Below are 15,074 nucleotides of genomic sequence, written 5' to 3' on the forward strand. Positions count from 1 at the left end.
TCCGGAGGAGTTCTCACCTACATCGTCCACATGGGACGACTCGGGAACTCAACTCCTACCCCGGGCAGCTCACCTATCCCCTTATGCCCAGGGGAAGGGTATCAAGCCGTTTGACAGCTGATGCTAGCTGTCAAAACGGCTTTTACGCTGAAACAGGCGGGAGGCAGCAGCAGCTGCGTCCGACGAGGTCGCCTGCCACTGGAAGTCCCTTAAACTGACCTTTTCCAATCCTGTGGCCACTGTTGACTTTTCCAAATTTGCTGGCAAATTGAGTGTAGCACTTTTACTGCATCGTCTTTTAAGAATTTGAATAGCTCAGCTGGAATACTGTCACCTCCACTAGCTTTGTTGTTCAGATTTCCTAAGTCCCATTTCACTTCACATGCTAGGATGTTTGGCTCGAGATCAGTGACCACCCCATCGTGGTTATCAGGGATGCTAAGCTTGTTCTTGTATAGTTCTTCTGTGTAAATTTGCCACCTCTTCTTAATCTCTTCTGCCTCTGTTAGGTCCCTGCCATTTTGGTCCTTTATCATGCCCATCTTTGCATGAAACGTTCCCTTCATATCTCCCAATTTTCTTGAAGAGATCTCTGGTTCTCCCTATTCTATTGTTTTCTTCTATTTCTTTGCACTGTTCATTTAAGAGGGCATTCTTATCTCTTCTAGCTATTCTCTGGAATTCTGCATTCAGTTGGGTGTATCTTTCTCTTTCTACCTTGCCTTTCGCTTTCCTTCTTTCCTCAGCTATTTGCAAAGCTTCCTCAGACAGCCATTTTGCTTTCTTGCATTTCTTTTTCTTTGGGATGGTTTTAGTTGCTATCTCTTGTACAATGTTGCGAACCTCTGTCCATAGTTCTTCAGGCACTCTGTCTATCAGATCTAATTCCTTAAATCTATTTGTCACCTCTACTGTATATTCATCAGGGATATGATTTAGTTCATACCTGAGTGGTCTAGTGTTTTTCCCTACTTTCTTCAATTTAAGCCTACATTTTGCAAGGAGAAGCTCATGATCTGAGCCACCGTCAGCTCCTGGTCTTGTTTTTACTGACTGTATAGAGCTTCCAATCCCCAATGATGATAAGGACATCATTTTTTGGTGTTGATTCTATAAGGTGCTGTAGGGCTTCATAGAACCGGTCAATTTCATCCTCTTCAGCACTAGTGGTTAGGGCATAGATTTGAATTACTGTGATATTGAATGGTTTGCCTTGGATTCGCACTGAGATCATTCTGTCATTTTGGGGATTGTATCCCAGTATTGCTTTTCCTACTCTTTTATTGACTATGAAGGCTACTCCATTTCTTCTGAGAGATTCTTGCCCGCAGTAGTATACCTGATGGTCCTCTGAATTAAATTCACCCATTCCTGTCCATTTAAGTTCACTGATTCCTAAGATGTTGATGTTCAGTCCTGTCATCTCTTGTTTGACCACGTCCAGCTTGCCTTGATTCATTGATCTTATATTCCAGGTTCCTATGGAGAATAGATCTTTACAGCATCAGACTTTCCTTTCACCACCAGATGCATCCACAGCTGAGTGTCCTTTCGGCTTTGGCCCACTCGCTTCACTCTTTCTGGCGCTACTAGTACTAGCCCTCTGCTCTTCCTCAGTAGCATATTGGATACCTTCTGACCTGAGGGGCTCATCTTCCAAAAATATAGATACATTACCTATAAAACCTGATCTCATTAACTAAACTTATTAAGCCTACTACTAATCTAGTTTACTTGCTAATTTATAATCCTTTGTTGAGTGTATATCAGAGTAAGAAAAATAACACTGGCATACAGTATTAAAATAGAGAAAACATAGAATTTTGACTTGTTAAACTTGCTGATAGTTTCAGTCCACAAGGCACTTATGCTTTTGTAAGGCTTCATAGCAAAAACTCACAGCTTCTGCCAAATATTAAGGGCTGTATTCTTCAGTAATAGCTGAAAAGGATTAAATTTTGTGTACCACCCTTAAATTTTGTGTACTACCCTTTAGTGTCTGCTTGCTCATAGAAAGAAGAGCTTAGAAAAATCTGAACCATAGATTCTATCATTGTAGATCACAGTAGGAAACCAAAGTCATGAATGTTAATATAGTACAGGTAGTCCTCGAATTATGACCACAATTGGGATTAGGATTGCAGTAGTAAATTGGTGATGTTGTAAAATGAGATGTTATGTGATTGCACCAATTTATGACAGCAATCCCCGGACTCTTAGTTGTTAACCAAGAATCATTAGATCATTAAGTAAGTACTTACCCCAATCCAAGCCATTCTGGGTTTGGTCCTACCCAGCCCCATGCCTTGATAAAGTAAGGAACTGCTTCCAACTGCCTCCTCCATACCTGTTTCCATACCCATTTCTTCCCTTTTACTGCTTTGCACCCTACTATGCAGGGTGGCGAGCAAGGCTGCATGACTCTGGGGTTGCTTGCCATGCCCTTGAAAGTCACAGCTGCCCCAACCAAGTCTCAGGCACCTTCACCATCTGCACTCTGACGTCCTTGTCACTCTGCACTTCACTGCCCTAGCATACCTTCATCATCTTTGTACTTCCACTACCCTTTGGCAAAAAGTAAGCCAATAAAACAATATTTTTGCATATATTTGGCAAAAGCAAGCCACTTTGCATCCAACAAAAGCATGCTAACAAAATATCCCCTTTGTGCCATACTGTTAAGTTGGGGCAAGACTACCTGACATACTGGATCAGCAGCTGCTTGTTGCTTGCTTCCTTCCTTGCTTCCTTGCTTCTTACTTCTGCTTCTTGTGGTGCTCGAGGAAATCCAGCACTAGCCTGGGCATTAGCCTGGATAGCTTTTGTACAAAGGGGCTTCAGCAATGGGAATAAGAACACAGTGAAGATAAGCTGGGGTTGTGGAGCACAGGACAGCAGGGAAGTAAGAGGGCATAGAGGGAAGAGAGATAAGTGGAAAATTAGAGTCCTGTAGTTGTAAGTGTGGGGCTGGTTGCCAAGAGCATGAATTTTCATTGCATGACTGCAGTGGGCACTGCAGTGGCAATAACTTTAAGCAAGGATTGTAAGTCCATTTTTTCATCAGAGTCATAATTTTGAACGGTGGCTGAAAGAATGGTCATAATTCGAGGACTACCAATGCTACCTTCATTTTAAGATTATAATAACGGAATCTTAAAAGCCTGACTGTGTTACCTCCCCTCTCCCTTTACTTTTGTTGAGCAAAGGAGGGTCTATCTGAGGCACTTGCTTGGATTAATGTTCTGCCTCAGACTCAGATTCTTTTTTTTATTTATTTGATCATGGCCTTAGTAAGTGGTTCTTTCATGGTCGTTCTTTCCATCCATTGCAATTTTCTCCTTTCCATATTGGCATCCAGGATGACAAAGTGGAAAGACATGTTTGTAAATATAAGTTTTTGTAAACAATAGGCTGGGCACTATTAATAAATGAACAATAGAAGTTTGGTGCTTGAGTCATTTCTTTCTGGTATTCTGCATCAACTATTTTTTTAACCATATTCATGATATCATCATATACCAGGTGGCATAAATATTTAAGTGAGAAGCCAAAGGGAATGAACTTTTGCTCAATTGGCAACAAATTGCCAATTTTCTTTCCACATACAGAAGTTAATATGTTTTCTCTATTTCATTTTGAAGCTTGTATAGATCTTTCTGAATCTTTTTTTCTCTTCTAAAATGCCAGCAACTCCTACTTTTGTGTCAGTTTCAGATTTGATAATCATTTCCTCAGTGCCTTCATTTAGGTCATTAAAAATAGTCTGAACAAACAGGGATGAGAACAGAGCTGTTGTGGCTGTTTGAGTACTTTCCAATCCGATCTAGAGCTGTTTATGGTATTTTTTGGGTGTGGTCATGCTCAATACAACTTAAGCTACCAGGTCTGTATTTTACAGGTTCTTTCTTCTTCCCTTTTTTAAAGATGGGGGTTTCTTCCAGTCTCATGATATTTCACCAATTTTGTAGTATAAAACTGTAAACTGTTATAAAATCAAATATATAAAATGTAGTAGGGCTAACTAAAACTTAAAATATTTCATTAAATTTCAAGCATTAAATAAAATACTACTACTAATGTACTGTGCTAAAAATTAAATTTAACTACTTAGAGAAGCATTTTGTTCCATTGGTTAAGAAACCAGGTGAGATAAAGTTCTATCCTGCCTTTGGCATGAAAGCCAGCTGGGTGATTTTGGATCAGTCACTCTTTCTCAGCCCAACAGAGTTGTTGTGGGGAAAATAGGAGTAGAAAGGAGTAATAGGTATAATCACTGCCTTGAGTTATTTATAAAAATAATAATGGCAGGATTAAAAAATGTCTAAAAACATTTAAATCTAAAAATCAAATTGAGTAATTGGAAATTACAGTATCCTACTCCAGCATGAGCCATATGAAACAGGATTATTTTTTCAATATCTTATAAAATGTGTGCTGTTGCATGTTGTACATGTCATGATAAGGTTAGAGTGATAAAATTATAGGGAAATGCAATCCAGTGAATATTGTGAAAATAAAGAGTTGCAAATTTCTCTGTACAAAGAGAAGAGGAAGCTAGGCTTGCAACTTCAACTTGTGTGGGATTGTGCAGCCCAAATTTTCCTGAAAAGGGATCTGTCTAGTACACTTACCACATCACGTGACGTGTTGCGATGTATTGTGACTTTGTTTGCATTGCCGGAGCTGGGGTGGGCGCGGCTCCTCATGATGCAACCAGCCCGTGGCCGGCAGTTTGACACCCCTGGTCTAGTACCTTCCATAGTTAGAGGCAGATATGAAAAGTGAGTGTGAACAAAGGCCTTTCCAGGAGGATTGAGAAATTAGGCACTTCCAAACCCATATACAAAGAATGCCTCCTGAAATTATTTTGGCAACAGTATATTAGATTTGTAGTGCAATGTTTTGTAAAGTGTTACCTTTCAAGTTGTTTGATAATTATAGAATATAGCTTTAAAATATGCACAATGATTTCATAATGTATTTTATTTTTTTTCTTCAAAGGTGTTTTGAAAAAATCTGATGGTTGGGTTGGCTTGGGCTGCTGTGAATTAGCCATTGCTGTAGAATGTCGACAAGCATGTAAACAAGTAAGTGTTTGTTGGATTATTTTTTGGGGGGATGTATATGTGGTGCTAATATAAGGGAAAAAAAGCAAAATTTAACAGCACAGACTTGCGTTCTGAAACATTTCTGTTCTTCTATTTCTCCATGTTTTCTGCTACAAATTGTTTTGAGCAAAGAGCATTACAATATGTAAGTAGCTTTCACAAGATGGCTTTTTTCAGTGGATGTGTGCTTACAAAAGCAGTAAGCTACAAAAAGGGGTTAAGAAGAAGGTGTGTCCTTATGGCTTATTAATCAGAACTAGAGAATTACCTATGGCTTAATGTGTTGGATGGACCAGACATGAGGGTTGGAGTGGAGGACCTCCGTTGTTCCTTCCAACTCCAATTCTATTCTGTTTGTCTGTTATTCTTTCTATGATCATGTGTATCCATCCTGTCAAGCCCAAGAAAAGTCTGTAATAGTATAGGATCATCTGCTAGACAGGGGATTGAACTAGAAGACCCCCAAGATGCCTTCCAACTCTATTATTCTGTGTTCCATGTTCTATATAATCTGTACTCTGAGTGATTTCTGTGGAAATTTGAAATGAAACCTACAAAAATATTATTTTCAGATTCTGCTTCTGCAAATAAAAAAATAACAATTGTTCAGAAATTCCACAACATTTTAGCTTTTTCATTTTCAGTTATTTTATTTTGTGGTGCCATTAATTTTTGCTTGCAGGTGGTGGTATTTCTTGCAGATACTCTAGAGCAAGGCTTTTCAACTGGTGGTACGCATACCACTGGTGGTACATTGGCACCTGGTAGGTGGTACGTGACTCTGCCTAGCCTAGACAAGTGTAGCAGGAGGAGGGAACAAGCTAAAGCGGTGCAGCACAGGACTTGCCGTGAGAGAGTCATCAGGAGCTGCAGGGCTGCTGGGACAAGACAAAGGCCCCAGGATTGGCACTTCCGGCTTACCTGGAAGATAAAGGAGGAGGAGGGGCGAAGACAAGAGAGGCTATAAAAGGAGGCAGTTTTGGCGAGAGAGGGAGAGGGAAAAAAAAGACGCAGCCTTGGGAGGAGTCAGCTGGAGCTACACCAAAGAGAAAAGAAGGAGGGGAAGAGAGAGGAGAAGATATAAAACAGTCTGGCTGGGAGCCGATCTACCACTTCCTAGCAGCCATCCGTGCCGGCCGCACACCCAACTGGCAGCGAAAAACAGGAGAGAAACACAGATGGGGAGGTGTCACCCTCTGCGAGGAATGAAGAAAGGCAGCATTCCCTGAAGGAGATCAGCAATTAGCCCTCGCCCACTTCTGTGGGCTCCGGGGGAGGGGACATCATGAATGGAGTGAGAGTCCACATTACCTGCATGATGCCACCCAGCCCCCAGCGTGCCCAGTTTCAGCAAGCAGCAGCACACTCTCACCGTGCAGAAAGGCTGGGCCGAGTGAGGTGAAGCTCTTGAGAAGCTGAACCTGCCTGGGCATGCTCTCAGGAGGCTGCGAGCGTGCAAAAGGAAAACACTCAAAATGCGATCAGCATGTGGGTCAAAACAGTCAGCCAGGATGCCAGGCCCTGTGTGCTTGCCGCCTCCTATATGCGCACCCAAGCAGGTTCAGCTTTTCACCAGCTTCGCCTCACCCGGCCCAGCATCTCTGCGCGGTGAGAGCGCATCACTGCCTGCCTGCCGAAACTAGGCAGGCGGGGGGCTGGGTGACATTGCGCAGGTAATGTGACTCTCACTCTGCTCGTGGCATCCTCTCCCCAGAGCCCATAGAGCCAGGTGTGTGAAGTGGGCGAGGACCAATTGTTGGTCTCCTTTAGGAGATGGTGCCTTTCTTCATTCCTCACAGAGGGTGACACCTCCCCAGCTGTGTTTCTTGCCTGTTTTTCTCCCTCCTTCATCCAAATATCTTCTCATCACTCTGCTCTTAAGGCTGTACGGCTCTTGTCCAGGAATTTGCAGTGGGCTTTCAAGCTATAGTCACTGGCAGTATGGCCACTGGCCGCACTGGCAACCTCTCCCCCTCCCCTTGTCCCTTCCTGGGCACAGAGGGAGGAAGGAAGGAAGGAAGGAAGGAAGGGAGAAGGAGAAGGAGAAGGAGGAGAAAGGAGAGGGGCAGGAAAAGAGGGAGGGAAACAGGAAGGAAGGAAGGAAATATGGGAATGAGAAAGAGGGAGACAAGGAAGGAGGGAGGGAAATGGAAAGGAAGGGAAGAAAGGAAAGAGGTGGGGATGAGAAACAGGAAGGGAGGGAAACAGGATAGAAGGAAGGAGATGAGAATGAGAAGGAAAGAGGCAGGGAAGGAAGGAGGATAGGGATGGAGGGAGGGAGGGAAGGAAAGAAGGAGGGAGGGAGGGAAATTGGAATTAGATGGTCTGAGGGAAGTCCTGCCTTAGCACATGGCCGCTAGCAGCCCTGCTGCCCTTTCGCCATCCCCTTGTCTCCTCCTCCTGGCCTATCCTGATCGTCTCCCATCCTATCGCTAAAGAGGGATGGTGAGGATCCTCTGGTGGACCATGCCCTGGCGCCCACCACAGTCCCACCCCGCCACCTGAGACCCCCGGTCCACCCACAGGCACCCCCGACTTAAACAACATTGAGCTGGCCACGCCTCCCCAGCCACTGACTTTGCTTGTCAAAATGTTGCAAAAGAGGATCACATGACCCTGGGACTATCAGAAATATGAATCAGTTGCCAAGCATCCGAATGTAAATCACATGACCCTGGGGATGCTGCAACAGTCATAAGTGTGAAAAATGGTCATGTCACTTTTTTCAATGCCATTGTAACTTTGAACAGTCATTAAGCAAACTGTTGTAAGTCGAGGACTACCTGTACTTTATCACTTTTTTCCTTTTTTTTTTGGTCATCAAGTTTTTGACACCTTGCTAGGTGCCTGGTGGTACTCAAATATTGCCATATCCTAAAAGTGGTGCAATCAGTGAAAAGGTTGAAAAGTGTACCACCGGTGGTATTTTAGTACCTGGCAGGTGGTACATAACCCCTAGCCAAGTGTAGTGGGGAGGGAAAGCACTAAAGCGGTGCTGCACAGGCCTGAAGGAGATCAGCTGGAACTTCAGGGCTCAGCAGAAGCCCCAGGATCTGTGCGTGCGGCTACATGCTGATTGGAGCTTCTACCGCACCTGGAAGAGAAAAGGAGGAGGAGGCGGCAGATAGAGAAGGTATAAAAGGAGCAGGTTTTGGCAGGAGAGGGAGAGAAAAAAAAACACGGAGAAAGAGAGAATAGAAGAGGCTTTTGTTAGCGAAGTGGTAAGGAGAGAGAGAGCAAGAGGGGCCTTTCTGAGCGACAGAGGAGTGAGCGAGCGAGCAAGTGGGCAAGCGGCCTTTGGAAATGACGGCAGTGAGTGAGCAAGCAAGCAGCCTTTGGAAGCGATGGCAGTGAGAAGCAACAGTGCAGTGAATGAACGGCGAGTAAGCAAGCGGCCTTTGGAAGCAACGGGGCAGTGAGAGGGCAGTGAGTGAGAGAGAGAGAGAGAGAGAGAGAGAGAGAGAGAGAGCAAGCAGCCTTTGAAAGAGACGGAGTGAGTGAGAGACCCAAGCGAGAGGCCTTTGAAAGAGTCGAAGGAGTGAATGGGGGAGAGACCGAGCGAGAGGCCTTTGAAAGAGATGGAGGAGTGAGTGGGGGAGAGATTGAGAGACCTTTGAAAGAGACGGGGGAGTGAGTGAGTGAATGAGTGAGTGAGTGAGTGAAAGACCGAGAGGCCTTTCGAGAGCGAGCGGAGGCTTTTGCAAGCAAAGTGTGAGTGAGTGAGAGTGAGCAGATGCTTTTGCGAGCAAAGTGTGAGTGAGTGAACTAGTGGAGGCTTTTGCGAGCAAAGTGTGAGTGAGAGGGGCTTTTGCGAGTGAAAGGTGAGAGAAGAAGGGAAAAGTGAGGGGGAGAAGGGAAAAAGAAAGGAAAAGGCATTGACTTCTGACTTCCTCTGTTGCAGTAGACAGAAGCATTAACATTGAACCTCAACTTTTAACTTTTCAATAATATTATAAACTAGCCATTTCTATAACAACAAATGAATCTAACCAGTAAAACCCAACCCCCCCCCCTTTTTAGTCATCAAGTTTTTGACACCTTGCTAAGCACTGGTGGTACTCGAATATTGTCATGTCCTAAAAGTGGTACAATCGCTGAAAAGGTTGAAAAGCCCTGCTCTAGAGCACCATTATTGCCACTTTATTTGTAATCAGTCTGTGCAATCTTCTTGCAGATTATAAACAATGATATAACCCAGTTGTCAAAATAATTCACTGGAACATCTGTAAAAATTATGATGTGCTTTTTAATGAAAAATGGAGGAAAGTTGGAAAAGTAGCCAAAAATAAGTAGTTGGAAAAGTAACTGATAATGCATGGATTAAAATATTGTGGGATTTCTGAATACAGACTGACCTTGACTCATAATACACCAGATATAGCTGAGGTTGGAAAGAAAAAGGTACTGATAATTGATGTGGCAATATCAGGGAGTAATAGAATAGAAGACAAAGAATTTGAGAAGATCAGAAAGTATCAAGATCTGAAAATTAAAATTAAAAGATAATACCATAAACTTGCCGTATTGGTCCTAGTGGTTATCAGCACACTGTGTACCGTATCAAAAAACTGAGCAGCAGTTAGAAAATCTGCACATTGACAAAACTTCCATCTGTGAATTGGAAAATGCCACACTTCTTGTATCCACATATATACTACGTGGATACATTACAACATCCTAGGTTCTTCAGAAGAATTTGATGCATATGAAAGCCATCAATAGCTAAAGATTTGGCAGCTGTGACTCCATATTGCAGTGATATTGATGATATTATCTATTGAGTCATATCCAATTCTTGATGATTCTATGGACCAGGTCTTCCCATATCTTCCAATCTTGCACTGCTTCTTTGAGATTTTCTATGCTCTGGGTGATGTCAGCTTTGATGGTGTTCAGCCATCATGTTCTTTGGCAGCCTGATTTCCTTTTATCACCAATTTTTATCATCATAATTGCTTTCTTCAATGAATTTGCCTGCATGGCATAGCCAAAATAAGTGAGACACAGTTTTGTGATTTTTTTATTCCAGGGACATGTCTGATGTTATGAGTTCCAGTACTTGTTTGTTGATCATCTTTCCTGTCCATGGAATACGCAGGAGTCTTCTCCAGCACCACAGCTCAAACAAATTGATTTTCTTCCTGTCTTGCTTTTTTAAAGTCTAACTTTCACAACCATAGCTAGCTATGGGGAACACAATAAAGAGGACTAACCTACATTTAGTTGCCAAGCTTTTGTCCTTTCTTTTCTATATTTGGCTTATGTTCATCATTGCTGTGTGACCCTGTGCAATCCACTTTTTATTTTTGTACTGCATTTACCACTTTGAACGACCTACTCAAAGTGATAAATGCAGCGCAGAAATAAAGAAAGTGATTTTTTCCACATTTTTTCCACAGTTACCATCCATTTCTATTCTGATGTTTCCATTCCTTGCAATGGTCATGAGCTTGTCTTTTTGATGTTCAGAAATACCAAGATTCTCACTTTCTTTTTTGATTTTCTTGATTAGATGTTCTAGGCCTTCTTTGGTTTCTGAGAGGGGAGTTGTATAATTAGTATATCAAAGATTGTTGATGTTTCTTCCTCCAATCTTTAGCCTGAATTTTGATTTTTCAAGATCTAGTTTCCTCATGATTCATTTTGGCATAGAGCTTGAATAAGAAAAGAGAGAGAATGCAACTTTATCTATCTTAAGCCAATCGGTTCTCCATATGGTATTCACAAGGTGGTTTTCTGATTTGTGTACAGTGATTTCACCAACTTGACTAAATGTGCTATTATAGTTGTAGGATTCTACATAGCTCCTCATGATCCACCCAATGAAAGGCTTTCTTGTAGTCAATGAAACACATTTAAATGATTTTTTGATATTCACAAGTTTTTTCCATGATCCAGTGCAGATTTGCAATATGGTTGTGGGTGCTATGACCCCTTTGGAAGCTGGCTTGGACGTCTGGTAATTCCCTTTTAATGATTGGTGCTATTGTTGTAAGCAGAATGTTGCTGATGTAAGGAATGAAAGCAATTTTTGATAATTGGAGCAATTTATAGAGTTACCCTTTTTTAGCAGTGGAATGAACACTGAGCGTTTTCAATCCTCTGGTCACATACTGATTTCCTAGTTTTTCTGGCACAGGTCTCTAATGACACTGGTGATACAGGTTTCAGTAATTCTGCAGGGATAGTGTCAACACTTGGAGCCTTGTTGTTTGGCAGTTAGTTCATCACCCATATGATCTCCTCCTCAAGGATGGCCAGTTCTATTTCTACTTCTCTTTCCTTGTCATCCTGAGGATGGGCCTCTTTGGTTTCTGTGTACAGCTCTTCTGTATATTCTCTCCTATTCTTGATGCCTTGTTAGTCAGACAGTTCTTCCCCTTGCTTGTTTTTACTGATGCCTTTATGAACAATAAATGGTGCTTGTATCTTTTTGACTTGCACAAATGCATTACTCATATGACCCTTCATATAGTCTGCTTCAAGTTATTTACATCCCTCGCCCCAGTAAACTTAATTGTCCTTCCTTTGCTGTCCTCTGGAAAGTTACATTCAGTCTTCTTGCTTCTTCCCGTTTCCTTGCTGCCTTGGCTGCTTTTCTTTGTTCAGCTCTTTTGGTGGTTTCATCTGAGAGCAACTTGCAACTTGCTCTTTTTCTCTGCTTCTTATATGATATATATTCTTTTGCAATTCTAATAATAGTTGATTGAATTTCCTGCCACAGTTCATCAGGCGTCTTCTCAGTTTGACATTAATCTTTGCCAGCAACAATTCATGATTTGAGTCACAGTCAGCACTTGGATATACCTTAAGAGTAAGGACTGAAATGGTCCGTCAATAACTGCATAGAACATAGTCGATCTGATTATGGTGAAGTTCATTTGGTGAGGTCCAACTGTATAAGCAGTGGTTGTGCTGTTTGAACCATGTATTCATGGTCCTAAATCGATTTTCTTGGCAAAATTGTACAAAACACCTGCATTGTTCCTCTCACCTAGTCCAAAATGATCAGTAATGCCTGTCTCTGCAATTTTGCCAATTTTTGCATTGAAGTCACCCAAAATGTAAACAATGTCATTTTGGGGCACTTGTTTCAGAATTTCTTGGACTATGGCATAAAAGCTCTCTATTTCGAGTTCTGTTGCAGCAGTCGTTGGGACATAGACTGGAATAACTGTGATGTTGAGGGGATGGCATGAATTCTGATGGTCATAATTTGGTCATTGACAGTTGAGAAGTTTGCCACTGCTCTAGCAAGTTTCTTGCTTACGATAAACACCACTCTATTTGTTTTCCTGGTATCATGTCCTGAATAATAGACAGTGAAATCCTCAGACTGGAAAAAGTCACTGTATGACCAGTCTAGTTTACTGACACAAGGAGATCAATTTCCAGCCTCTCTCATCTCTCACTTGACAATATCTAATTTATCCTGACTCATTACTGTGGCATTCCAGGTGACCATCTGATATATCTCTGTACAACACAGACAATTGCTTACGTCACTGGCTCCCTCAACCACTAGGATTCCTTTTGTCCTATCGTTGGGGACCCTATCTGGTGTTTGAGAACCTTTCCATAGAAATTTCTTGGCAAGTTTTTGCGGAGTAGATCGCCAGGTCTTTCTCCAACCCTGTAACTCACTTTTTGACAGCTGCCCAGGGACAGCAACTGCAGCAGTGATGACCAATCCGGTATGGAATTCCTTTTCTGTTGTCTTATTATGGTAATTGCGTTGTGAATACTCTTAATCTGGCTTTTTGGTTGAGACCTGTCTGGCTTGTGTGACCCTGCTGGTATATTTTCTGGTGGTATATCTCCAGCATAGCTCTCAACCTTAACAGAACATAAGCCTCTCTCCCAGCACAAGGGGTATCTACATGGAGGGGATATTGTGAACAGACAATAATTATATAAAATTATTAATTTTTTATTGTAGCTGACATTGGGGAACCTACTGAATACTGCCTCATATTTTCCCCACAAAACAATCCTATGAAGTGGGTTGGGCTTAGAGTGAGTGACTGGCCCAAAGTCAGTCAGCCAACTTTCATACTTAAGGGAGGTCAGAGTCCTGATTCCTAGGTCAGCATCTTAACCATTGCACTGAAGTGGTTTTCAGACTCTTACTCTGTCTTATACTTTAGTTTATAACTGAAAATCTAAGAACAAAGATGAGAACCTGCAGCTCTCTGTATTTTCTTGGACCACATTCACCATTGTGCCTAATTATTCTATGGCTAGAAATATAGAAGATATGTTTTAGCAGCATATGGGGGGAGGGAGGGAATCTTATACATTGTTTATGTGTTTATTTTGTGTTGACTAGGCATCCTCTCAAGTCTCTTTCCCCTTATTTTTGTGAGTATCTGAGTTCCTAAATTCATTAGCATCTTTCAACTATTGTCTCCATCCACAAGAACTGGAAGGATTGGTTAAATTCCAAAATTTAGAATCATGTAAAGGATTTAGATTTATTGCTATAGTAGAAATATAACTGGTGACATTTTAAAATGATCACAATTCTCATCTATATACTTTCTGAATTCTGTTTTTGAATAGTCAGAAAAACATATTGATAATAAAATTTATTTTAGGCATCTTCAAAAAACGATATTTTGAAAATTTGCAGGAAAGAATATGAGGTAAGCATTTTGCAGATATTATTTTCTTCATAAGTAACTTTATTTGATATAGATTGTTTATAAAGTTTGTCTGTAGTTTGTAGAAGAAAATCATGTCATGTTTAACGCTGTTAGGTTGGCTTTTAGCAATCTGATTTGCAAATAAGTGCCAGCAGAATGAACCTGTATTTTCTCCTGCTCCTTCCTTTTTTCTTTGTAATGTTTGTTTTCTTTTTAATGTCATTATTGCACATAACCTATACACCAAGACAAACTTGATTAATGAATCATATATTCTTGTAATCTGGAAATTGTAGTCATAAATACTTGTGTGTGATCTGATGTTTATAAGCCAGTGGTTCTCAACCTATAGTCCGCACACCCCTGGCAGATTGCGATGTCATCACAAGGGGTCCGTGAAGGCTTGAAGAAATGTTATGATTGAATTCCTAATTTAAGTCTCCGGGGTCCGTGGCCATGGTCTATGACCATGAAAGGTATTTAAAGGGGAATCCATGGTAAAGAAAAGGTTGAAAATCACTGGTTATAAGCTGCTCTTTTGTATTTGATGTTTTTGAATAAGAAGGTATATTGTGATTTAAAAATCTTGCCCAAACCTGGAATGGGCTGCTTATTGGCCCTGTTCCTTCTTGTTACCAGCCATGCTAATCTTGCTCTCTCTACTACTTTGTCCAGTCTAAAAGCAACTTTTCTATGCACACCTTTCCAGGTCTTTTTTCCCTACCACTCAAGGGAAGATTATGTTCCAATCAAGGTTTCGTTAGTCTGTTGCAATAAAAATACTATAGACTTTTATTATACTGTGTTTATGGACTAGATTCTGTGTCACCGGATTTGTAGCCTGTTTTCTTAAAATAAAGCTATAAATGGCCACGGAATGAGAAATAAAAGAAATTAAACTGAGGAGCAACATGTAATGATAATTACTTTGTGAAAATGCCTTCTTACTAGATCTGAATTAGCAGAAATTGATTTATGGATCAATCTGATAGAAGGCACTCCTCATAGAGTTGTTCCAATCATGGAATTCTATCTGTGTTCATTTGCACTGGCTCTAGGTCTTGTAAATATTTAGTATCAGCTGAAAATTATTTACAGGCAGTCCTTGATTTATGACCATAATTTTTTTTTTTTTCCATATAAAATTTTTTATTATTTTCATCATAAAAAAAAAACATCACAAATATTACACAATACTATATAACAAGAAAAAAAAAACCCCCACCCGGACTTCCCGAACCTAATCCCAGGATAACATTCAAATATAAGTAAGCAAGAATTAATATCTCTAACTCCACAAAGTATATCATTCCACATGAGT

At 41.2% G+C, this 15,074-nt stretch overlaps 1 protein-coding gene across 1 annotated transcript in view; it reads left to right on the forward strand.

The window, feature by feature from the left end:
• Positions 1–15,074, forward strand: part of RECK (reversion inducing cysteine rich protein with kazal motifs) — a 267,919-nt gene that overhangs the window by 75,382 nt on the left and 177,463 nt on the right. Inside the window, exons 5-6 of the mRNA XM_029286596.1 lie at positions 5,002–5,087; positions 13,706–13,753. Of these exons, the coding sequence (XP_029142429.1) occupies positions 5,002–5,087; positions 13,706–13,753 (134 nt within the window). The remainder of the gene's footprint in view (positions 1–5,001; positions 5,088–13,705; positions 13,754–15,074) is intronic.

This window comes from Protobothrops mucrosquamatus, unplaced genomic scaffold (genome assembly GCF_001527695.2).
Source record: "Protobothrops mucrosquamatus isolate PMUCROS unplaced genomic scaffold, P.Mucros_1.0 scaffold_217, whole genome shotgun sequence".
Classification (NCBI taxonomy): Eukaryota; Metazoa; Chordata; class Lepidosauria; order Squamata; family Viperidae; genus Protobothrops; species Protobothrops mucrosquamatus.